General features: G+C 35.4%; 1 protein-coding gene across 1 annotated transcript in view; it reads right to left on the bottom strand.

Annotated features, from left to right (window-relative positions):
- Positions 1-25,959, bottom strand: part of LRP1B (LDL receptor related protein 1B) — a gene marked incomplete at its 5' end in the record, with an annotated part of 553,279 nt that overhangs the window by 63,994 nt on the left and 463,326 nt on the right. The window contains 3 exons of the mRNA XM_039222492.1: positions 18,050-18,291; positions 19,886-20,005; positions 23,241-23,375. Of these exons, the coding sequence (XP_039078423.1) occupies positions 18,050-18,291; positions 19,886-20,005; positions 23,241-23,375 (497 nt within the window). The remainder of the gene's footprint in view (positions 1-18,049; positions 18,292-19,885; positions 20,006-23,240; positions 23,376-25,959) is intronic.

Genomic DNA, 25,959 nt, shown 5'->3' with positions numbered 1-25,959 from the left:
TACTAATGGCAAATTCTAGAAGGATAAATAAAATTTATGTCACATTACCAGGGTAAGGAATATGGCATAGGGAAAGGGAGAAATATTACTTTCCAATGCTAAGCACAAGAAATACTGATTGAGATATTTAAATGTATACATTTATTCTCTGATTCCCTGATCAAAGAATCCTTAATGTCATTCCAGTAACAACTGAAGTAGTTAGAATATGGAATAAAGGATGTCATACCCAGTAAACTCAACCTATGGTCATAAATCATCATTACAATATGATTCTCAGAGAATAATGGCATCAAGGTGAAGATGTTACCAGATGTTCATCTTCAATGACTCATAATATACTGAATGCTCAATGATTCTCAACATGGGAAAGAGCAGAACTGAATAGAAAAGGAACACTAACAAAAAGAAAGCAATGGGATGGTCCCATTGTCAAGGAAACTAAGGCCAAATTAGGCAATAACCCTTTATAATGAGATCCATAGGAATGAAGTAATCCCTCTTTATTGCTCACAGTTTGATCAGGATTGTAAATGGTATTAGCCATATAAAAAGGGCTCTAATACTAAGTGGATGTTGGGTGCAGATGGAAGTAAGAAATTCTTGTTGGATCTGGATATAATAAACAATCTATGGAGAGGTTCAAAATCAAATGGGTGAATACAAAAAGTGGGCAAACACAGTAAAAGTAAACTTAGGTTCTGGGTGTGGAGTGGATTCCGAAATGGGAAAGCTAAGCTCTTTGCTTCCAAAGAGGCTCAAAACAAAACAAAACAAACAAACATGGAAGAAAATATAAAACTCTCATAGCTCCTCTGGCTAGCTCACTAGATAGAAAGACCTAGGAGCTAGAGGCACTCATGAATTATGTACTATTTAAGAGACTGTAGAGGCATCTGGTTACCCTGACAACAAAACGCATTGCTCATATTGTTGCACAAAGTGGAAGACACATTTTGACTGTTTTCTCCAGACAGATGATTTCTTTCCTAATAAGCTCTCTAAATACAGAGCCAAAGTTCTGAGGCCTAAGGCATTCTTCCGTGTAGAGATATATTAGTCCAATAAATAAAACACTTAAATCTTACAGAAAAATTGGCAGCTTGATTATAACAAAAGTAGAGGTCACCACTTTAAACTTCTAATCCTTTACAGCTGTGGATGCTAAGGTATCTGTCACGATTCCAGCTTCAGTAAACTAAAGATTAGAAATCACCAGAAGGCTACTTGGGTGGCTCACACTGTTAAGCCTCTGACTATTGATTTGGGCTTAGGCCATGATCTCATGGTTTGTGAGATCGAGCCCCACATTTGTCTCTGTGCTGAGAGCGTAGAGCCTACTTGGGGTTCTCTCTCTCCCCCTCTCTCTGCCCATCCCCCAGAACTTGAATGCATACTTTCTCTGTCTCAAAATAAATAAATAAACATAAAAAAAGGAAGTCACTGGAGACATCTGATTTAAATCAAGAAAAGAGGAAAAGCTATGAAATGGGACTTCAAGCATTTAAACTATAGAAATACTTTCCTCTTATTTAAAAATTCCTATAATTAGCAATATACTTTAAGAAAATACAGTTAACACAAGGATAGATCACAGTAGTCATGTAGTGTATCTGTCTGTGATTTTCTTCATATGAGAAAAAATCTGGTTTATTTTACTAAAGTTAATTATCCTGTAATATAACGCTATTAAAACAAAGATGTAAAGCCGCTCTAGATGTGTGTGTGTGTGTGTGTGTGTGTGTGTGTGTGTGTACCATATTAAGCGGAAAGGGCCTTTACATTTTTGGTTCACAATATATGAGTCAGATTAAATACTCAAAAACCAGGATATAGAAGCAAAATAATGACTATGCAAATTCTAAACATTACTAAATTACACAGCTTAATACTACTATAAAATATGTAGGTATATATTATTTCAATCTAGAAGCTCATACAGCAATGGGGAAATCCAAAAAGAACCAAAAAAATAGTTATATTTGGAGCTAGAATGTGTAAGAGTTCCAAAAACACTTCAGGAAGGAAACCCCTGGCTTCTATTTAAACTTTATTCTGAAGAACAGATTATTTCAATCTGAATAATTTTAAAGCTATATTATCTATATTAAGACTATATCGTCCTGGTACAAACTCCTATTGAGGGAAAAGGAACTAAGTAAAAAGTATGTGATTCTCAGACAATTTCCCAAAAGACCACATTTATCTTTGGATTATAGACTCAATATTGTATGTGACTTTATCTTCTTCTTTCTTTTTTTTTTTTTTTTTTTTAGCATACTCAGTGTTACTTAAATTTACTCATCATTTACAATCCTCCCTCCAAAAAAAAAAAATAAAAGTGCAAAACTGGCTCTCAAAACCTTCTTTACACCATCAGGTAAACAAAAGATATGGAAGACTAAAAAGCACATGAAATTTGGAATCAGAAACTTGGTGTAAAACTTTATCCTAGTTTGTCTAAAAATGATGTAATATATAAAATAAAGGCTTTGGATTAGATGAACTATAAAATTCTTCAGATTCTAAACATTGAATTATATGACAGTTTAAAATATTTTTCATTCTAGGGGCATCTGGTTGGCTCAGTCGGTTAAGCATCTGACTTCAGCTCAGGTCATGATAAACTTGGAAACTAGATTTCCAAGTCTAAACAGAACCTGGAGTAAAAATGAAGTCACCTTGTAGGATACTTCCTGGGCATTCAAATGGTATTCTTTAGATGATAATCAATCTTTCTGTGAGCCTGTCTCTTCAAACAGTGGAAGTGGGTTCAATTTTGGAAGACCTGAACATACATTATGTAGGCTAAGATCTTGCCTGAGCAAACCAATGTTAATACAGCGAAAGTGATATCTTCTTAATAAAGAAGCTTTGGTTCACCAAGATAATTAAGGGAGGCAGAGGAAAGAGCATGCTTGAAGATTCTGAAATGAAGTTGCATTCCTGGAAATTAAATACGGTATGTTTATAGCTAGAAGAAATGTGTGTTTGTGGGTATATGTTCATAGGGGTATAAGGAAATGGGAAGGGTGTGGTGCAAAATGAGACTGGATATCGTCCAGAGTCTTATAAACCAATGATTTTTCTTTTTGTTAAGTTTATTGATTTTTGAGAGAGGATGAGTAGGGGAGGGGCAAAGGGGCAAAAGATCTGAAACAGGCTCTTCCCTGACAGCAGTGAACTCAAAGTGGGACTCGAACTCATGACCTGGGAGATCATGACAGTATGCTTAACCAACTGAGCCACCCATGTGGCCCTAAGCCAATGATTTTTCTATGGGAATCCACTGGAAGGATTTAAGTGGGGAGATATGATGATTATATATATTAATGTTTTAAGATTATTTTTGGCTATGGCGTGGAGAATCGCTTAGGACAGGGGATCAGAAATGGATATGGGATAATCAGAGGAGGTTTACTCAATGGGTCTCAGAAAGGAGAATGTGGAATTATAATCTAAGTTTTTGTGAGACAGAAGTGGATGAAAATCAGATGTATCTGTAGATAAAAAGATTTGATCTTGTGATGAATACTGAGGATGAGAAGAAAAATTTGTAAAGTATAACTTTCAAGATCAATATACTATTCCAATGTATATACCAAATATTTTCATTTAATTTATTGCTTGTAACCTCTTAAAAATTATGTAACTGCTTTAGGACAGGCTCTGTTTTAGATGTTAGAATTACATATAGTTGTGGACAAAATAGCAAAAATATCTGCCATGGGAATTTATATCTAGCAAGAAAGGTACAGAGTAGATAATAAACATAATAGATGTGTAAATAATACGGCAGTTTAACAAAGACATGCACTATGAGAATGGGAAGAAAAGAAAATTGAGTAGGGTGTTGAGAATCTAGAATGGTAGAGGATAATAGATTTCAACTATCGGTACATTAAGTATTCAGAAGATGACATTTGATCAAATTCTTGAAGGAATTCAGGTATTGAACCATGTAGAATATCTGGCTGAAAAACATTTAGACCAAGATAACATTCCAGGAAAGGCCTGACATTAGCAGGTACTAATGGGTTTTACAAATACCAAATACTAAAGCATCCCTGAAGATGAGTGAGTAAGGGAAAAATTAATAGGAGATGAAGTCAGAAAAGTAGCAGGAGACCAGATCTTTTAAACCCTTGTAAGACATTAGGAGAAATTTGGTTTTTTGCAATGGGGGACCACTAGGGATCATCGATCAGAGATGTCATGTGATCTAATTTGTGTCTTAGAAGGAGCATTCTGGTGACTTTGTGGTGAGTAAGAAGAAAAGCAAGGAGATCAGTTAGGAGTCTCCTGCACTAAGTCAGAAGAAAGATAGTGGTTCAAAGACAGGTACTTGCAGTCAAGCTGACATAAGGTAGTTAGCTTGTAGATATATGGTGAAAGTGCATTTATATGACTGCCTGATTTTGGAATTATGAGAGAAGGATCAATACTAATTCCAAAATTTTCACTCTGAGAATCTAGAAAATGGATTTGCCATTAAACGAAATTAGGGAAGCAGGTTTTGTGAATTATGAGAAATTTATTTTTAGGCATGCTACTTTGGGAACATTTTTTTAAAATCCAAAAGAAAAAGCAAATTAAGTATTTGAACAAAACCTGGTATCAATTTTGTAATTGTTAGCATGTGGATATGTGTTAAACCATGACACTATATAAACTCTGCAAGGAAATGAGGAAAGGTAGCAATAAGAGATCAAGGTTGGGGACTGTAGGTATTCTAATATTAAGAGGGAAGGGAAAATAAAAGAATAAAAGAATAACTATATTGGCGATTCATCTTACAATCATTTTGTATAGGATTATTATTGCATAAAATGATGTAACAAACAGAAAAGATCTACTTAAAGTTTAATTGGGGAGACTGTTATTAGTAAGATGCAGAATAAAGTTTCTCAACTATTGATATTTTAGTCACAATAATTCATGTTGTGAGGGACTAGTCTGTATTGGAGAGTGGTAAGCAATCTCCCTGGTCTCTACTATATTCACCTGATGTCAGCAATACCCCATTGGTTGTGACAATAAAAAAATATCTCCAGACATTGCCAAATGTCCCCTGAGGGACCCCTGAAGAGTGGGAGATCATCCTCAGTTGAGGACCACTGATGTAGAACCACTGAATGTTTTCTGATGTCTGCTTCCTCCATGACTTTTACAATTTGTCAATGTCTTTAATTGATATCTGTCACAAAACTTACTAAAAATTTCTTTGTCCTCATTTACTTGATCTTTGGCACTGCTAGAGATATAACTGCAATCTCTCAAAATACTCTCCTCTCTTAGTTTCTGTGTCTCTATATTCTCTTGTATTCTCCTAATACATTTCACACTCACTGTCATCATTTTATTCTGGCTTCAGAGCTTGGTTCTGAGTGCTTCTTTAGTTGACCTGTACTCTCTTCCTGGTTCTAGATATCTCTATACCTCTGTTCCTTAAGGCATATCTCTAGTACAGAGACTAAGGCCAAACCTTGAATACATCACTGGCTATTTGACAACTCACTTGGGTCTCTTATAGACTAAAGCTGACCCCATAGTTTATCATTTCACTATCCATCAATTTGTAAAATCTAGGTCTTGAGTCCTTTCTATCCTTATTTTCTACATTCATTCTATTTGTAAACATTGTTAGCTAAACTTCTACTCACTACCTTCCATTTTTTAGACTATAATACTGCAACCCAGCACTATTTGTGTACCAGGTTGGAGTACAATCCTCCTATGTGGTCTTTTTCTGTTCCACCTTTTCCCTCACCAAATCCATCTTCTACATAAAAGTGAAATAGTTGTCTTAGACTTAAATAAGATGACATTACTTCCTCATCTTTTAGGTCTCAGCTCGTATCTCCTATCTTCAAATGCGCTTTATTAATCATCCTATCCAAAGAAGACATAGAATATCTGAGTTTTTCTTTCTCAGTCCATTCTGTATTTCCTGCAATATAATTTTCAAAATTATAATTTTTGGTATATACTTATTTATGAGTTTACTTGACTTTGTCTTTGCTCTCCAGAGTATAAACTTCATGAAAATAAGAGTCTGTTATCATTTTACATCTCAGAAATGAACACCAAACCTAACAAACAGAACTCCTTAAATAAAGCTTTAGGTATGGATAAAACTGGACTGGTACACCTTAAAATGCTATATAATATGTTCAATAATATCCTCAGAATTATTAATTGTGGAATCATATATTTTACATAGTCCTTATAAAATTTATATTCTGTAAAATTCTGAGTATTGATTGCAACTGTTACAGAAACATTTAACTCTATTCAGTATGGATTGCTGAGTGCCTGTCTTCTGCATCAACAAAAATCAAGCCATAAAACGGCAATAATTTAATGATTTGACAGTTTCAGATTTCCTCCAAAGTAATCATAATAAATTATTGTAGTTGTTAACTGTTGGAATAATCTCAGATGGTTTGAAAAGTATTCTTGCTGAGTGAATAGACAAATTCTAGGTAGAGTTTATAATAATAAAGAAAATAAATTTAAAAATGGAAAAAAAACCCTATATTTACTAGTATTCCAAGGTCCTAAAGCAAGACTTTGAAGTTTTTGCGAAAACATGTACACACACACAGACATCCACTTATAATTTTTTTAATGTTTTATTTATTTCTGAGAGAGAGAAACAGAGAGAGAGAAAGAGAGAGAGAGAGACAGCATGAGCAGGGGAGGGTCAGAGAGAGAGGGAGATACAGAATCTGAAGCATGTTTCAGGCTCTGAGCTGTCAGCACAGAGCCTGACATGGGGCTTGAACTCATGAACCGTGAGATCATGACCTGAGCTGAAGTCGGATGCTTAAACAACTCAGCCACCCAGGTGACCCCCCCACACACACACACACATCCACTTATGTGTGGGTACATACACACACCTAATGCACACGTGTATGTGTGATGCACACACCAACCCATATATTGGGTTTGAGGTTTATAGCTAGGACTCCAGTTAAAAATTGAAACCTATTGGGGTGCCTGGTCATCTTAGTTAGTTAACTGTCCAACCATGGCTCAGGTCATGGTCTCACAGTTCATGAATTCGAGCCCCACATGGGGCTCTGTGCTCTCAGCACAGAGCATGCTTAGGATCCTCTGTCTCCCTCTGTCTCTGTACCTCCCCCATTTGTGCTCTCAATCTCTCTCAAAAAAAAAAAAAAATTAAAAAAATTGAAACCTATTAAATAAAACAGATATTTTCTTAAAAGCTTTCTGGAAAAACTAATTTCTTATTCAACTTGTTGAAGACAAGATAGGATTATTAATAAATAAATAAGTGAGCATGTTCATTCTGAACATCCTCTTCTGCCATAATAGAGAATATGCCCAAAATGGTATCTTATATTCATTTCTCAAAATCAGGTAAATCAGATAAACCATTGTTTTGCTCAGAATATTTAGCTCTTTAATGGTAAAAATCTAATCTGTATTTTTAAAATAATTTGCATTTTCCCAAATATTGACCTACTTTATAGTGCCTGTCATCATGTACTTTGCTGTACAGCATTTCATACTAGAAATGATAAATTGCCAGAAAGTATGTACAATTGTCGCATAATGCTATCAAATTCTGTTCTGACTACTAAAATTTAAATTCAGAAATCTCATTATGCTTTACATATAGATTGAATCATGTCTGCCTTTTAAGTTTTAAATTATTTAATTTTTAAATTATTTAATTTTCTTAAAGGAAAAAAAAATCCATCCATTTTGTATAGCCCAGGGGGCTAGAAAATCATAAGCATTTCTACCTATAAATAACTTAGCCTGCATTTGAAATTTAAATTTATAATCATAATTAGTATTCAAGCCATTTTCACAGATTACAGAAGACTATTCCCTTCACGACTTCCAAAAAAAGATCATATTGAAAATTACTTTCCTTTGGAATGGACTTCAGTTAACATTTAGTTGTCTGAGTAATGTTCTTCCAATTTCTGATACAAAATATTTTCTACACTTTACTGGGATGAAAATATTCCAATATTTTTAGTATCTGTGAATATACTTCAAGACGTCCTAGTATCACAAGGCTAACTCCTTCCATTTGGTTCACTGATAGAGTGGTTTTAAGTAAAGAATCCGTAGTTTCATTTTTGTATTTTTCTTTCTTTCACCTCTGGATTCAGAGATAGAAACCAATGTTCCATATTCAGCTGTGGGAAAAATCTTGAGCTTCATTTTCCACAAGGTAGGGAATTCTCAGGTCAGTATCATTTCTTATTTGTGTCAAAACTTAGAAGATTAAATAGATTGCATGCTCATTAAATTTTTGGATGACTAGCTGGAGATGGAAAAAAAAAAAAAAAAAAAAAAAAAAAAAAAAAAAAAAAAAAAAAAAAAAAAAAAAAAAAAAAAAAAAAAAAAAAAAAAAAAAAAAAAAAGCAGATACCGTACATGGAAGAGTAATTCAGAGGGGGTAAAAAATCAAATCTTAAACATAAGCTGGATTTCAGAGGAATAAAAACAGATTGTCCAGGTAAACAACTAGATAGACATAAACTATGCCATATGCCTTTTGGAAAAAATACATATTTACTTTCTGGAAGGGACTTTAGAAATTTTCTACTTCGATATGACAGTTGTTTTTCAGATAAGTAAGCAGAGACTTAGAGATGTAACAGTTATCTCAAGTTAAACTCTAAATTCGGTCACAATATAGCAGAATGGACATAGGTGAGTCATTTAATCATTTGATAATGCACACTACTCATTAAATCAAGATGATAAGTCTCTTCGGGGCACCTGGGTGGCTCAGTTGGTTAAGCATCCGACTTCAGCTCAGGTCATGATTTCACTGTTAATGAGTTCGAGTGCCACATCAGGCTTTGTGCTGACAACTCAGAGCCTGTAGCCTGCTTCAGACTCTGTGTCTCCCTCTCTCTCTGTTCCTCCCCCACTCATCTCTGTCTGTCTCTCCCTTACAAATAAATAAACATTAAAAGGAGGAGGAGGAGGAGGAGGAGGAGAAGATCTTAAGTCTTTTGGCTTTGATAATATGGTTGAGAATAGGGGGACCAGAATTTCCCTCATCCCTCAAACACAGCAGTATTGAGGTCATAACACTTGGAATATGAGCCACACAGGCTGCAGAGTGACAGAAAAACCTCCACATGTAGAAAGAGACAGCCTCGGGGGACAGAGGTGCATGTATGCAAATAGGCATGGAGAGGGAACAACTTTGGTAGAGAAACAGAAGGAAGAGACAGGGTGCAAAAGTGTGGCATTGTATTTGGACAAGAGAAAAACCTCTCTGGACCACAGACTGGGGAATGAGAAATATTGAGAGCCAGTTTCCACTTTACAAATAGCCGTAGGAGCTAAAGACTGGAGTTTTCAGGGTTGTACAACTTTCTCAGGACCAGAGCCAGAGTGTACATGTGCCTTGGGAAGAGGGGAACCAGCTCCAGGGCACGGTAGAGACCTTGGGGGAATACTGGGAGAGAAAAGTCTCCCTCCTTTTAGTACTGTGGGGAGAGGGTAGATTGCCCTCTCTCAAGGATAAAAGACTCTGCAGGTGCCAGCCAGAAGCCTTTGTCAATGGGACAGAGTGGCATTACCCCAGAACAAGGTCCCTGCGGAATGTGATCCTTTAAGAAATCAGGTTTTGAACCCCAGACAAGCACCTAGGAGGTGTGGGAGAATGTAGAGAAGGGCAAGCAGGCTGCCCAAGCTACTCTGTGAGGGCTGCCTAAACAGCGTGGTTTGAGACACCCAGTCCAGGGAGGAGAGGCTGGGGTGTCTGCATTTTTCTCCCCATCACCAACACAGTGGGGCTTCAGGGAACAGGACAGTGGATCCGAGTGGAGGCCGGACGTGCTTACACCAAACCCTGCTCCCCTGTGCCAAGTAACTGCTTATCTGCCAGAATGGGACTGACACTGACCAAACCAGACAGTCTCTCCTCCGTACCAGCACAGTCACCGGTTTCCAGTCACCAACAGACAATCGTCTTGAAGTTTTGTATGATAGTGTGTTTTTTTTTAATTTTTAATTTTTAAATTATTAGTATTATCATTAAGTTTTTCCTTCTTCTCTTTTCCTTTATATTCTCCTTTTTCTTTCTTCCTCCTTTGGAACCAGCCTCACAGTTTCTGATTTATATATATGTATATATAGAAGAGTTGACCAAAAAAAAAATATATATATATATCAAATCAAATATATATAAGAATTATACATATTTATATATATACATAAAAGAGTTGGTAAAATCTTATATATATGTAGTCCTTTTTTGTTCTCTTTTTCTCTGTTCTGGTGTTTGTTTAATCAGGCATTTTTACTCTATTCTTTTTATACCTTTTCTGTATCTCTTTCTTTATAATCCATGCCCTCTCTCTCTCTCTCTCTCAATTAACCCTTATAATTTCTTTGATTCCCTGCCTGGTCTTTTTTTCCCACTCCTGTAATTTTGCTCTTTGTATGGGATAAAGTTTCTGCCCCTGCCCCTTTTCTCCTTTTTTCCAGGTTTACTTCAATGAACAAATCAAAGCACACCTGGTGCAAGGTCCAATCCACTACTATGAGCAGTGAGATAAAGCAACTAAAGAATCAACAACAGAGTGCATGTAACACATTCCAAAAACACTTCCTGAAATGTCAGGTTCTGGACAGCATATGACCCCATTTTAATATAGTAGTACTCACAGGAGCGGGGCATATAACAAGCTATTAAGACACATAAAAGACAGAAAACTAACCAAAATAATGAAATGGAAAAATTCTACTCAAAAGAACTTTCAGGAAGAAATGATAGCCAGAGAATTGCTCAAAAGAGATATTAACAATATATCTGAACAAGAATTTAGAATAACAGTCATAAGACTAATAGCTGGGCTTGATAAGAGCATAGAAGACAGCAGAGAATCTATTGCTACAGAGATCAAGGACCTAAGAAATAGTCATAATGAAATAAGAAATGCTGTAAATGAGATGCAAAATAAACTTGATGCGGTGGTAGAAGAGGCAGAGGAGAGAATTGGTTAAATAGAGAATAAAAGTATGGAAAATGATGAAGCTGAGAAAAAAGGGGAAAGGAAATTATTAGACCAGAGGGGAGATTTAGAGCCCTAAATGATTCAATGAAACAAAATAATATCCATATCATAGGAGTTCCAGAAGAAGCAGAAGAGAGAAAGGGGCAGAATGATTATTTGAACAAATTACAAATTGAGAGCTTTCCTAATCTGGGGAAGTATGCAGACATCCAAGTCTAGGAGGAACAGAAAACTTCCTTCAATATCAACAAACACAGGTCAACACCATGACATACCATAGTGAAACTGGCAAAATAAAAAGATAATAAAGCAAGATTTCTGAAAGCAGCTAGAGACAAATGGGCCTTAACCTACAAGGTTAGACATATGAGAGTAGTAGGAGACCTGTCCACTAAAACTTAGCAAGACAGAAGGGAGTAGCAGGAAACATTCAATGTGCTGAACAGGATAAAAAAAAAATGCACCCAAGAATCCTTTATCCAGCAAGGCTGTCATTCAGAATAGAAGGAGAGATAAAGGCTTTCACAGACAAACAAAACCTACAGGAGTTCATGACCACTAAACCAGCCCTGCAGGCAATCATGAGTACTCTGTGAGTAGAAAGCACCAAAGACTAAAAAGGACCAGAGGCATCACCACAAGCAGGAAACCTACAGATAACACAATGATACTAAATTCATATCTTTCAATAATCACTCAGAATGGAAATGGACTGAATGCCCAAAAAAAAAAAAAAAAAAAAAAAAAAAAAAAAAAAAAAAAAAAAAAAAAAAAAAGCATCCATCTATAGGTTGCCTACAAGAGACTCATTTCAGATGTGAAGAGACCTGTAGTTTGAAAGTCAGGGGATGGACAACTATGTGTCATGCTACCAGACGTCAAAGAAAGCTGGAGTAGCTATACTTGTATCAGACAAGCTAGGTTTTTAAAATAAAGACTGCAACAAGAGATGTCAAGGGCATTATATTATAATTAAGGGGTCAATCATTCAAGTAGAACTATCAGTTTTAAATGTTTATGCCCCCAATGTGGTAACACCTAAATATATAAATAAATTAATCACAAAAATAAATAATATGTTTATGTTTAGACAGCAGTACCGTGATTGTAGGGGACTTTAATACTCCACTTACCACAATGGACAGATAATCTAGGCCGAAAATCAGTAAGAAAACAATGGTTATGAATGACTTACTGGACCAGATGGACTTAGCAGATATATTCAAAACTTTTCATCCAAAAGCAGCAGAATACACATTCCTCTCGAGTGCACATGGAACTTCTCCAAAATAAATCACACACTGGGTAACAATATAGCCTTCAACAATATAAAAGGATTGAGATCCTACAATAAATATTTTCAGATCATAATGCTGTGAAACTTGAATCAACCACAAAAGAAATTTTGGAAAGCCTCCAAATACATTGAGATTAAAGAACATCCTACCAAAGAATGAATGGGTCATCCAGGAAATTAAAAAGAAATTTAAAAGATATACAGAAGCAAATGAAAATGAAAACATGACAGTGCAAACACTTTGGTGCTTCATCAAGCAAAGGCAGTCCTAAGAGAAAAATACATTGCAATCCTGCCTCTCTCAAAAAAGAAATTTCCCAAATACAGAACCTAAGCTCATACCTAAGGAACTAGAAACACAGCAGCAAAGAAAGCCCAAAGCAAACAGAAAAAGGAAAATAACAAAGATCAGAGAAAAAATAAACAATATAGGACCTCCTTCCCCCCAAACCCAGTAAAACAGATCAATAAATCTAAGAGCTAGTTTCTTTAAAGAATAAACAACATTAATAAAACTCTAGCCAGACTTCTCAAAAAGAAGACTCTAATAGATAAAATCATGAATGAAAGAAGACAGAGCACAACCAACACCACAGAAGCACAAACAATTATTAGAGAATATTACGAAAAATAATATGTCAACAAACTGGACAACCTGGAAGAAATGGACAAATTCCTAGATACCAATACACTAACAAAACTCAAATGGGAAGAAATAGAAAATTTGAACAGATCTATAATCAGCAAAGAAATGGAATGGGTTATCAAAAATCTCCCAACAAATAAGCCATGGGCCAGATGCCTTCCCAGGGGAATTCTACCAGACATTTAAAGCAGAGTTAATATCTATTCTTCTTAAGCTGTTTCAAAAAATAGAAATGGAAAGAAAGCTTCTGGACTCATTCTACAAAGCCAGTATTACCTTGATTCTCAAACCAAAGACCCCACTAAAAAGGAGAGTTACAGGCCAATATCCCTGATGAACATGGATGCAAAAAATTCTCAACAAGATAATCAGCAAATCAAATTCAACAGTATATTAAAGGATTATTCACCATGATCAAGCCCAATCCGGAGCTGCAGGGCTGGTTTAATATTTGCAACTCAACCAACGAGATACATCCAGTAAGAGAAGAAAGGATAAAAACCATATGACCCTTCTGGTAGATGCAGAAAAAACACTGGACAAAATTTAGCATCATTTTTTAATAAAAACCCTCGAGGAAGTCAGGATAGGAGGAACATACCTTATATCATAAAGGCCATCTATGAAAGGCCCACAGGTAAAATCATCCTCAATGGGGAAAAACTGAGAGCTTTTCCCCTGAGATCAGAAACATGACAGGGATGTCCACTCTCACCACTGTGGTTTAATATAGTGTTGGAAGTCCTAGCCACAGCAATCCAACAACAAAACAAAATAAAAAAGGATCCAAATTGGCAAAGAATGTCAAACTTTCACTTCTCACAAATGACATGATACTCTATATGGAAACCCAACAGACTCAACCAAAAGTCTGCTAGAACTAATACATAAATTCAGCAAAGTTGTAGGATATAAAAACAACACAAAGAAATGAGTTGCAATTCCATATACCAATAATGAAGCAACAGAAAGAGTTCTCGAGGGATTTATCCCATTTACAAATGCACCAAGGACCATAAAATACCTAGGAATAAAACTTAACCAAAGAGGTAAAAGATCTGTACACTGAAAAGTATAGAAATCTACTGAAAGAAATTGAAGAATATACAAAGAAATGGAAAAAAAATCCATTCTCACAGATTGGAATAACAAATATTGTTAAAATGTCAATGCTACACAAAGCAATCTACACATTGAATGCAATCCCAATCAAAATAGCACCAGCATTCTTCACAGAGCTAGAGCAAACAATCTTAAAGTTTGTATGGAACCACAAAAGACCCTGAGAAGCCAAAGTAATGTTGAAAAAGAAAACCCAACTGGAGGTATCACAATCCCAGACTTTAGCCTGTACTACAAAGCTGTAATCATCCAGACAGTAAGACTGGAACAAAAATAGACACATAGAACAGTGCAATAGAATAGAGAACCCAGAACTGGACCCACAAATGTATGACCAACTAATCTTTGAGAAAGCGGGAAAGAGTATCCAATGGAAAAAAAGTCTCTTTAGCAAATGGTGCTGGGAGAACTGGATAGCAGCATATAGAAGAATGAAACTGTGTATTTTCTTTTATCATACACGAAAATAAATTCAAAATGGATGAAAGACCTAAAAGTGAGACAGGAAACCATCAAAATCCTAGAGATGAAAAACAGGCAGCAGTCTCTTTGACCTTGACTGCAGCAACTTCTTACTTGACAGGTCTCCAAAGGCAAGGGAAGTAAAGCAAAAATGAACCATTAGGACCTCATCAAGATAAAAAGCCTCTGACAGCAAAGGAAACAATCAACAAAAGTAAAAGGCAACCAATGGAATGGAAGAAGCTATTTGCAAATGACATATCAGATTAAGGGTCAGTATCCAAAATCTATAAAGAACTTATCAAACTCAACACCCAAATAACAAATACTCCAGTGAAGAAATGGGCAAAAGGCAAGACTAGACACCTTTCCAAAGAAGACATTCAGATGGCTAATAGACACATGAAAAGATGTTTAACATCTCTCATCATCCGGGAAATACAAATGAAAACCACATTGAGATCCCAACTCACACTGGTCAGAGTGGCTAAATTTAGGAACTCAAGGAACAACAGATGTTGGCGAGGATGTGGAGAAAGGCAAACCCTCTTGCTCTGTTGGTGGAAATGCACACTGGTGCAGCCACTCTGGAAAACAGTGTGAGGTTCCTCAAAAAACTAAAAACAGAATTGCTCTATGACCCAGCAATTGCACTACTAGGTATTTATCCAAAGGATACAGGGGTGCTGTTTTGAAGGGGCATATGGACCCCAGTATTTATAGCAGCACTATCAACAATAGCCAAAGTATGGAAAGAGCCCAAATGTCCATCAAGTGATGAAATGATAAAGAAGATGTGGCATATATACCCAATGGAATACTACTTGGCAGTGAAAAAGGATGAAATCTTGCCAATTTGCAACAATGTAGATGGAAGTGGAGGATATTATGCTAAGTGAAATAAGTCAGAGAAAGACAGATATCATGTTTTTGCTCATATGTGGAATTTGAGAAACTTAACAGAAGACGATAGGGGAAGGGAAGGAAAAATAAATTACAAACAGAGAGGGAAGCCAACCATAAAAGACCCTTAAATACAGAGAACAAACTGAGGGTTGATGGAGGGCAAATGGGTGGGGGTGGGGAAATGGGTGATGGGCCTTGAGGAGGGCACTTGTTTGGATAAGCACTGGGTGTTGTATGTAAGTGATGAATCCTAAGAATCTACTTACGAAGTGAAGACTACACTGTATACACTGTATGTTAGCTAACTTGACAATAAGTTATTTAAAAAAAAGATGTTAAGAATGGGCTTATTCCATATTTAATATTGAGGTATCAGGGTTACAAAAACAGATTTAGGAAGTGAAGTTAAATAATTTCCCTCATCTGTATAGTCTTAAGTTTTGTTTTGATTGCAGTGTGTTGGTTGGAATTTCTATGGAGTGCTCAATGGCTTAGAACATGGTCCTAAAACTCATGGCTCAGAGGTCCCAGTCCTAAAATCATGACATTTAATTAGCTATGATAGAATCCTAGAAAATGTACCTAGTAAATCCTGTTAGCTCTGAGTAGGTCTGAAGAGAGAGAGAGAGAGAGAAACAAAATCTAGATGATACAGCACATATAATCACTACCATTAAAAGATGAAATGAGGTTTCATAATTCTATGAAGAAAAGGCTAATCAGTAGCTTTGCCTTTAGTTACAAGAGATTCTATAGTACAGTCATAAAAGTAAAAATTAAAATACGTATTAAATGTATACATGTAAATAAATATACAACATCCACATAAAACATATATTTATGTATTTTTATGTATAAGACTAAAAACTTAATTATCAGATAGTAATCAAATTTGGCTTCTGATCTACAATAAATTCTGTTTACTAGAAGACACTGATTATAATTAATTATTAATTTCCCCAAGGATAAAACTAAAATAACTATCAAATAAGCTTCACTGGAAAAATTATATCAAATTCAAGATGTATTTTTAGAAAATAAAATTCAGACAAAAGTAAGTTAAAAATAATTCTTCATGTGATAATATGCATCATAGAGAAAAATATCTTGTCAATCATCATCAACATCACTGTCATCATCATCATGTTAATAGCAATCATCTATATAGTACTAATTATGTGACAAGAAATATTAACACAAACATAATATATGTGCGTATATATGTATACATATATACATACATATATACATATATTTCTCACTAAAACCTCATGAAATAAAGGGGTCAGAGAAGCTAAGAGGCTAATAAGCAATAGGAACAAGATTAAAACCCAGGCAATGTAACTCCACAGCAAATACTCTTTATCACTTCATTAATAAGAGATGAAATGGTACCATAGGAGCAATGTTTTTGCAAAGCAGATTTGTGTTTTATGGATAGAGAAAGTTAAAGCTAGTTAAGACTGACCAACTTTTTGGTCTAATAGCAAGTGAGTGAAGAAAGACAGAGTGATCTAAATTTCTTGGCTTTCTCCTAGAACTGTTCTTAATAGAACTAAAGGTGGTGTTTTGGTGTAGGAGGAGTTGAAGAAACAACTCTGATATATATGGATTTTTACTCAAGTTAATTCCTTAGGTTACTAAGATGAATTAGAAAGCTAATATGACTTCATTGAAAACCAGATTATTGCTGTCTACCTGATAAAAGTATCTTCCAAATTTCATTCAAATGTTATTCATGCAGTTCAAATCTTTATGGTAGATACCACTGTAAAAGATAGGGCATCTAGATAGGTGCTTATGATTCTTTTCAAATATAAAGCTTCAATTATATCCTACTGTGCCAGTACTTGACTTTTTTGTTGTATGGGAATGAGCCAGGACCCATAAAAATAAGTATTTATCTGTCAATTTTCTCCCAGGTTACTTCAAAATATAAAATACACCGTAAATTGACATGCCCTAAAACAAAGAAAGGATAGTCTATAACCACAGATCTAAACAAATGTTCTAGTTTATTTTTTCTCAAAAGGAATAACCATGATAATCAACATGTCCATCATATACCAGCAAACAATAATGCTCTTTTTAGGATGTTTCCTGAAATATAGTTATCAAGAGTCAGAAGAAATGGTTCCATGATTGAGTTGATCTCTTCCCCTAGAAGAGAAGTATATTTATGATATGGTTCAAAATGAAATGATATTCCCTGCATGGCTTTGACAGCTTATTTTCTAATGTGGAAAAGTAATGATTGCCAATCTCATCTCATGGGGGAAAAATTCACGTTCATAATATAAAGTTAAATACTGCAAAATATAAAATGCACTAGAAGCATTGCCATTCTTGTGTAGCTAGAGCAAATGTATTAAAACAAAAACATAGTATCATACAATTAAATCATGCAGCTGTGAGAATAAATGAGTAGGGAAATGTTTTATTTTTATATAGGAAGAATACTGGGAAAAATTATTGAATATATTAAATTACCTCTTATAGTCAGATATTGTGACTGATAGATTTAAAAAGTAAACAACACAGGGAGGTGGAAAGTTATGAGCCTTCAAATAGTCAATGTTATTTACTTACAATCAAGCCACTGTTTGCTTGCCTTTTTTCTCTGCCATGGATCCTTTTGTAGAAAATTCCACCTGGATTAAACTGAGTACTCCAAATAATCATATCTCTTTGATAATATACATCCATCCCTGTTATCCTTGAATTATGTTCAATATGAGAAATTTGTTGATGATCGCCACTGTAGTTGAATGGATATATAAAACCCAGGATATCAGTGTCATTAGCAATGTAGAGAACTTGATCTTCAGAGCCTGGAGATTATTATAATAAAATACAAAAATAAAGTAAATTTCAACTAATGTAAAAGCAAAAATTGCACTTTTAAATTATCTTGAATTATTATTCTTAACACAGTTTCTTGCTCAATAAAAATCAACCAACTTGGTATCATGTTTTTAGTCTTCATGATTTATTTCTAATACACACTTACCCAAACACTTCTAAGAGTTCTTGATGCTGGTTTTTCCAGGGCGAAACTTAGCTTATGGGTAGAAATTAGGTATTTAGAGTAGACATTCTATTTATACAGAAGGATTTCTATTTGATAAATTGCAATGCATTATGTTCTAGTGCTTTAATTCAGAATATTCAGATGCTATAGTGTGTACTCATTAAGCCTCAAACATTCCTGAGATTTAGGTTTATGCATCTGAGTTGCTTTAGGTTAAGAAATTAAAATTCAGAGATGGTGAGTCTTCTAATATTTATGTATCTCCAATATTTTATTTTTTATTATAAAAAGATATCAGCATTTACTACATTGATGCGTCATGATGTCAGTATCTTCTAGAGTCCTGCTAGTGGATCCTTGTAGCCTGAAGCTTTGATACATACAATACAATACTAATGTCCTTTGCAAACTGAGACAAGTAAAACCCTAATGTGAATTCTGAATATATTAATTAAAATATTAAAAAAAACATAAAGATTAAATTAAATATATACTATCTGCAAATTAAACAAACAAGTATAGTTCATCACTACAGGTTTAATTGTTCTCACTTGGTTATGTTAGCTATGTTATGGCAGTCACTGTGTTAATACCTTCACAATCTATCTCCTTTTCTTACAACAACCATGGAAAGCAGGGATTCATATTTCCATTTTACACATGAGGAACTGTGGCTCAGAGAGTTTAATAACTTCCCTGATGCTACAGATTGGAAAGGAGGGGAAATGCTAGGATTCAAATTCAAGTACATCTACCTCTACACCCCATCCTTAATCCACTCTATCATGTTGTTTTCTACTTGCAGTAACTGTCCTATGAACATTGTCCAGTTATGCTCTGCAACTAACAATATGTTACAATATTATATACTAAAAACATTAGCAATAAAATCCATATCTAAAAAAACCCAAATACCTGACATTAAGTTTTCAAATTAAAGTCCTAAGTAAAAACGAGGTCTAAATTAAAGCAGGAAATTATTTTAAAACTTTTTAAATTCTTACTCAAAATTCCATTCTCCTTATAATGCTACCTTTAACCTGTTATTGATTTTCCATTGGTATAATAATATTTCTCAAATACACTGACAGCAGGCCACAAAGAATGATACTTTATGTTCTATCACATTGGCTTTTAAACTTTTCCCTCCTTCTGACAGATTTTTTCAAATACAAAATGATCATAACAGTAACCATGTACATGACAATCATGCTAAAAATATCCCAGATTAATTAAGAATGATAACTAATCAACTGGGCAAATTAGTTGGTACTAAAAAGAGATTTATTTATATTTTCTGGCATTATTGCTAAAATATAACACCAAACACTGTTTTCCCCATAAGACATTTATAGAAGTTAAAATAGCACTTGAAATAATTGTTAAAACCTTACCTTTTGCTATGCAGGTGTTGTTCCTTTCCTGAAAATTGTGGTCACACATACATTTATATGACCCTTCCATATTTATACACTGATGGGAACATGTGCCAAACACCAAACATTCATTAAGGTCTAGAAAAGAAGAGCTCAAAATAGCATCATCATACCCCAATAAGACTCCTATTCTTCCACATTTTAAAAAAGATGAATTTATTTTTCTTCCTTTAACTTTTTTATACTTATTTCCTTTATTGTCTTTTTAAAACTCTCAAGTCTGTGACTTGCTGGGTCATATTTTTTGGCCATAACAATTATTTTTTCATAATATTTTCATCATAATAATTCATCAAATTGCTTTTTAATCTAAAACTCTAAAATCTCTCTTCAAACTTCCTTAGTATTTTCATTCACTCAAACAAACAAGTACTTCTTTAGGTTTCCTTTTAATCAGGTAACTGATTACATACATCCATACCTTTGTACATATCATATAGTGTCCCATAATCCTCTTGCCCACCTTGACATAGAGAATTTATACTCATTTCTCAACATCTACTGGAAGTAAAATCTTCATTGTTCTCCATCAATGGATAGTAGTGACTATCCATCCCATAGTTTCTCTACTGTTATCTCTCTTACAGCCCTGTATATACTATATTTCATATATGTAGTCATATATGAAATAGTCATATATTCATATTCCCTACTTGACTGTCAGTCCCTTGAGGGTTTAAATTATTATTTATTTATTTTATTCCCTGCATTTTACATAATTCCTGGCAAAAACTGAAATTATAGCTACACCCATAACACACTTCCGGCTTCTTATATATGATGTGATGATGTTACAAGAAGATCTATGTGAAATAAACAACAGCAACAAAACTATGCATGTCTATAAATAAATAAATATAGGTACCTAGTAAATAAATAAATAAATCACAGGCAATATTCTGTGGCTTAGCACATGCCTCCAATTTTAATGGCTTAAGCAGGGTCAGCAATGACATCAGGTGATTCAGGTGAATTACTACTTTCTCAGTCAGCATAATTCCTCTGCTCCTTTTATCATGTATAGTTGCCCTAATTATGTAATAAATCTGTGAGATAAATCCTTCTTTTGAATTAGAAAATTTAAGGATAAGCTAAGCAATAATAATTATCTTTCATTTAACTCTCAACTGTGTTCTAAATCCTCAGTGGTGGAGATCTGGACTTTCCCAGAAACACTTGAAAATGACAGTGGGAGGCTTTGTGATGCTGTCGTCTCTACTGTGATCCTTTGCCCAAGTTGAACTTAAGTACTTTCACAATTCATTTCTGTGTTGGATTGAAACGTAGGGCAAAGAGATGAAAACTGTATTGTTAGCGAATACTGTGCTAGGGATTAAGCAAAGTGTATCTTATCAGGATTTAGCTATCAAAAAAGCATTACAATAAATATACTTGATTTGTTCGACACCTGTAACTTTGAACAGGATGTTATTTGATTTTTTGGTTTTCTTTTGGTGCAGATTCAAAAGCCTTCCCATGTTCTCATATTGGCCAGAATCACCATTTTCTTCTTGTCTCTCATCTCTATAATAATGCCAGGGTGTCGTCTGGGTGGCTCAGTTGGTACAGCGTGTGACTGTTGATCTCAGGGTTGTGAGTCCACTTTGGGCATGTTGATTACTTAAAAATACACATACATTTTCACTATTTATGTGTATGCTAATCTCTGTACCATAAGCTTTTGAAGGGAGTGGAAGAAATTTGACACATGTCCAGTACATAGAACAGTGCCTGGCACATAGTGACTGTTAATCCATTTCTACTTCTCTGCAGCAATTTTCCTTAATTTGTCCTCCCTTTATATATTTTAATTAAAATGTTTTGACTCATACATCAAATAATGATTTCTTATTCTCTTTTTGAGCTATATAGGAAGAGCACAAACACATTTGAATTCTTTGAATTATGAATCAAAGTAATGTCTTCCCTTTCCTCTGCAAAATCAAATTGCTCTTCTTTACCATCAAAACTTCATTTAGTAAAGATACAAATTTTACTGGAGTTCAGAAATTGCTAATTTGCACAACAAAAATACTGGATTTGTAGCAACTTAAAATGAAGAGTATAGTTGCAGCTTATACTTGCCAAAGAATATAATTAAAAATAAAGAACTTTTGAGAATGGGAGTTTTAGATTTAGTAAGTATATATAGGAAATAGACCGCATTATTCACAAATAAATGTTAGAAAATTAATGTTATTTGAAATGAAAATCGTGAAGAGGGTTTGTGTGCGTGTGCGCATGTCTGTGCATATGCATGTGTGTATTTATATACAATTGACAGAAAGTATCTGGGGGAAAGGAAATAATATAGTCGAGAAATAATTTGCTTTTTTTTAGTAAAACAGAGAAAACATAAGCTGTCAGTTTTCAGTGTTACATGTTAATGTAGAAATAAAACGTCATGAATAATCGATACAGGTATATAATTAAAAATGTATATAAATATGATGTGGCCATACTTCTTATACTTTTGGGTGAATATAATTAGTTCATTTCAATAATCTCATTTTGATTAACACAACACAAAATCACTTTTCTTTACCCAAAAATACCATAGACAGTGGAGAAGAAAGCTGGTATGGGAAACCACTTTACCACTTGAATTTAGCCTACATAAGCCAGACTTATACAATTTAGGTTTGGTTCTAATCACAATGGTATCAATTTTAATGTAGAAACTGGTAGTATGTACATATAGGTCTGTATTTCATGGTTCTATAGTTAAAGCCCTGATGTATGTTGTATTTAATGAGATCCCAGCTATTCTATATGCTTAATTTTTAAATGATTTCAAGTAAGTTGACAGAGATTTACTTAGATCCTGTCTTTAAATTTTAGAAGGCCCTCTTGATAATATAAAGCGGTGTTTGAGACATGGTGTTAGGACAAAAGCCCACAGTTCTCTCAAAGTGAATTACCTATTTCAGTACTGCAAATGCCACAACTCAAGAGAAATAGGTCATCAAAAACATGTTCTTTTATGAAGTGCCTCTAATTCTCCAATAGTTCCTGAACCAGCAATTTTATTATTTGCATTTCAAAACAGAGTTGTAACAGTACAATTGAAATTCTTACAGGTCTGAATATGCTATAAAAAAAGGCTTTGTAGCCCTAGAGATGGTTAGTTTAGCCATGCAAACAAACAGGCTCTTGACCCCAGGGACTTTCACTCTTGTAGGTAAAATGGTATCCCATAGATACACACCATTCTGATGAAAATCAATCCCATGTCATCTCACAATTTAGCAGCCTCCTGAGTCTTTTATTACCTAAAGATTTAAGAGCAAGCTGTTGAGGAAGTGTACTATACCTTCACACTGTCTGTTTTTCATGTTTCTCTGAAATCCAGGCTTACAGCGACAAAAAACAGATGTTTTTATTTGATTACAATATGCACCATCTCCACATGGATTCACATTATCTTCACAGGTATATTCAGCAGGAGCTAGGATTTAAAAATACCATCAAAACTAATATAATTCTAATTCCTGAACTGGGAATTTACTTTTTTCTTAATTTGAAATTATATTTATTATTCCATAGATAACTCTTCTTGAATCTACAAGATTTTATATAAGCCCTTATTTCTTACACAGGTATAGAGGCAGATAAAAAAATGTGCTAATTTATATTGAATATAGTTTGGGCCAAACTGTCAGTAGCTGATATTTACAGTTTTTACTGAAGTACACTACTTTGTAAAATTAGGTCAAAAGTCAATATTTCTAATGACAAGTTATCATTGCAATGTATGATATATGAGTACTACATCTTTCTCTAGGAACCAAACGGTTTCCTAGAAGCTAACTAGAGATGTGGGCGTTTATTGTTAACCTAAAAATTTAGTATTCAGGAATTCGGTCAAAGGTACTACCATGTTACTCAAGCAAGTATGCCAAATCATCAGTTCTTAAAATTTTTCTTTTAGCCTGGCAATATATATGAGGAGTAACACACTCCATAGGTCATGGACTCTTAACACAAGCTAGGACAGTCTATGTGTTGTTTATAATTTCCAGCATAGTAGTTGTAATTTCATAGGTTTATCTCCCATTGCAGAAAACATTTTTTTTTTTTAAATAGGCTTTACAGTCAGAATGGAACCCAGCTACGGGCGTGAACTCATGACTCTGAGATGAAGACCTGAGCTTAGATCAAGAGTCAGATGCTTAACTGACTAAGCCACGCAGGCACCCTTCCAGAAAACATTTTAGAATGCAAATAAATAAGGGGAGCATTATTATAAGAGTGACACTGAATTAGCTCTATTTTACTTACATATATCAAATTATTTTGGAATACAAGAACTTTAAGGGGCAAGATGGCGGAGAAGCAGGGAACTCGGTTCATTGCACTCGCCCCCATATCTCGCAGGGAGAAGACCTGAAGCCATAGGAACCCTTACAGAATCCAGGAGTTTGGGAGTAAAAAGAGTCAGAGTCCGCTGAGAAAACCTTCTAATGTGAGTGCGAACTGGGGAAGATAAAATCGGGCCTGGACCAGAGACTCAGAAGAACAGAGGCGATCCCCCTCTGCAGGGAGTGAGAGGGGAAAGAGAGTGTCTGAAACTGCTCAACACATGGTCCCTGTAGCTGGGAAACAGAAAAACCTCCTCTCAGGACACAGAGTGACCCAGTTTCTTGCTCTCCAGCAGAGCCTAAGCGGGACTCTCTTGTCCCAAATAATCCCCAGTAAAACAACTCCCTGTGCCTCAACTCCCTGCAGGCACCAAATGAACCTGAAGGGGCCTTGCTGACCACGCCTTTGTGCTTCTGGCTTGGCTGGATCCCTTGAGGGGAGGTGAAGGGCTTAAAACTGGGAGATTTGCCCCCGAATTCATGTTTTGGGTGCTGAGACACACAGGGACCTGGGTTCCCACTCTCCAGCTGACCTGAGGCAGGAAGCACTCTTCCCAAGCGACCCCCCTCCTTGCTCACCAATTGGACCTGGAGAAGACTGAGCAGCAGCTTCTGGCTCAATCCCCAGGGGGTAGGGAAGACTCTTGGAATTGCCCTGAGGGGATCGCCTGAGAGTTTGTGTCTACAGCAATTCCAGTGGGGTGCACGGATTGGGATCTGGAAACAAGGCCTGGCCTAGGTTATAGAGTGTGACCCACCTAGGCTGTGCTCCCGCCACGGGGAGTTTACACACCCAAAAAAGTGAGTTGTAGCGCTTGGTTCAAGAAGGGCCTGGAGTGCAGCCACTCTTCTCCCCACAACCTCCAAGGCAGAACTCCCACCTAACGCAATGGATCAAACCATGCCCATCCCTGCTAGACTGCTGCCCTCCTCCCCTCCCCCCACCCACTTTTTCTTTAATCGGAGCACTGACCTGATTAATTCTGGTCACTGGCTTGCTTAAATAGTCACATTTAATCCATTGTGTAGATGCAAATTCTATACCTACCTATCTTTTGATCTCTTTTTCTCAGGAGTAATCATACTATATAGTTTCTCTGGACAACACCACAGTCTTTCTCTCACCTCTTCAACCATATTCCATCCTTTCACTCTTTGAAAAAAGCTTCTTAGCCCTTCTGCCTATTCATTCCATTTCCAATTTTGCCTCATCCCCGCCGTCATCTCTCTCTTTCTCTACGCTCTTCAACCAGCACTGCATACACCCAGCTATTTAATCGTAGCTGAGAAATCTGGTTATATGCTTTAACCTGTTGTCTATTGGCTTTCTTTTTTGTTCCTTTTCTTTTCTTCTTTTTGACTTTTTAATGTATTTTTTTATTTTCTATTATTCGCCTTCCCTCCTCCCTCTTTTCTCTTTCTTTTTCCCTCTCAGTTTGCGTGTTTGTTGGATTTGTCTGTGGGTTTGGGTGCCTCTGTTCCCTGTGTGTTTGTCTGTTTCCTTCTCCAGGGCGACCTAAAGAAACAAGCCAAAGTACACATAGTGGAGAGTCCCAAATGCCACTATAAGTAGGAAAATAAAATAATGAAGGTCTCAACAAGAATGACCAAGAGATATCATTCAAAGAACACATTCTGAACGGAGAGGCCCTGGACAGTCAAAGAGTATTC

Source organism: Hyaena hyaena, unplaced genomic scaffold (genome assembly GCF_003009895.1).
Source record: "Hyaena hyaena isolate Hyena2069 unplaced genomic scaffold, ASM300989v1 scaffold_1141, whole genome shotgun sequence".
Lineage (NCBI taxonomy): Eukaryota > Metazoa > Chordata > Mammalia > Carnivora > Hyaenidae > Hyaena > Hyaena hyaena.
This window is presented reverse-complemented; position numbering and strand designations above follow the sequence as displayed.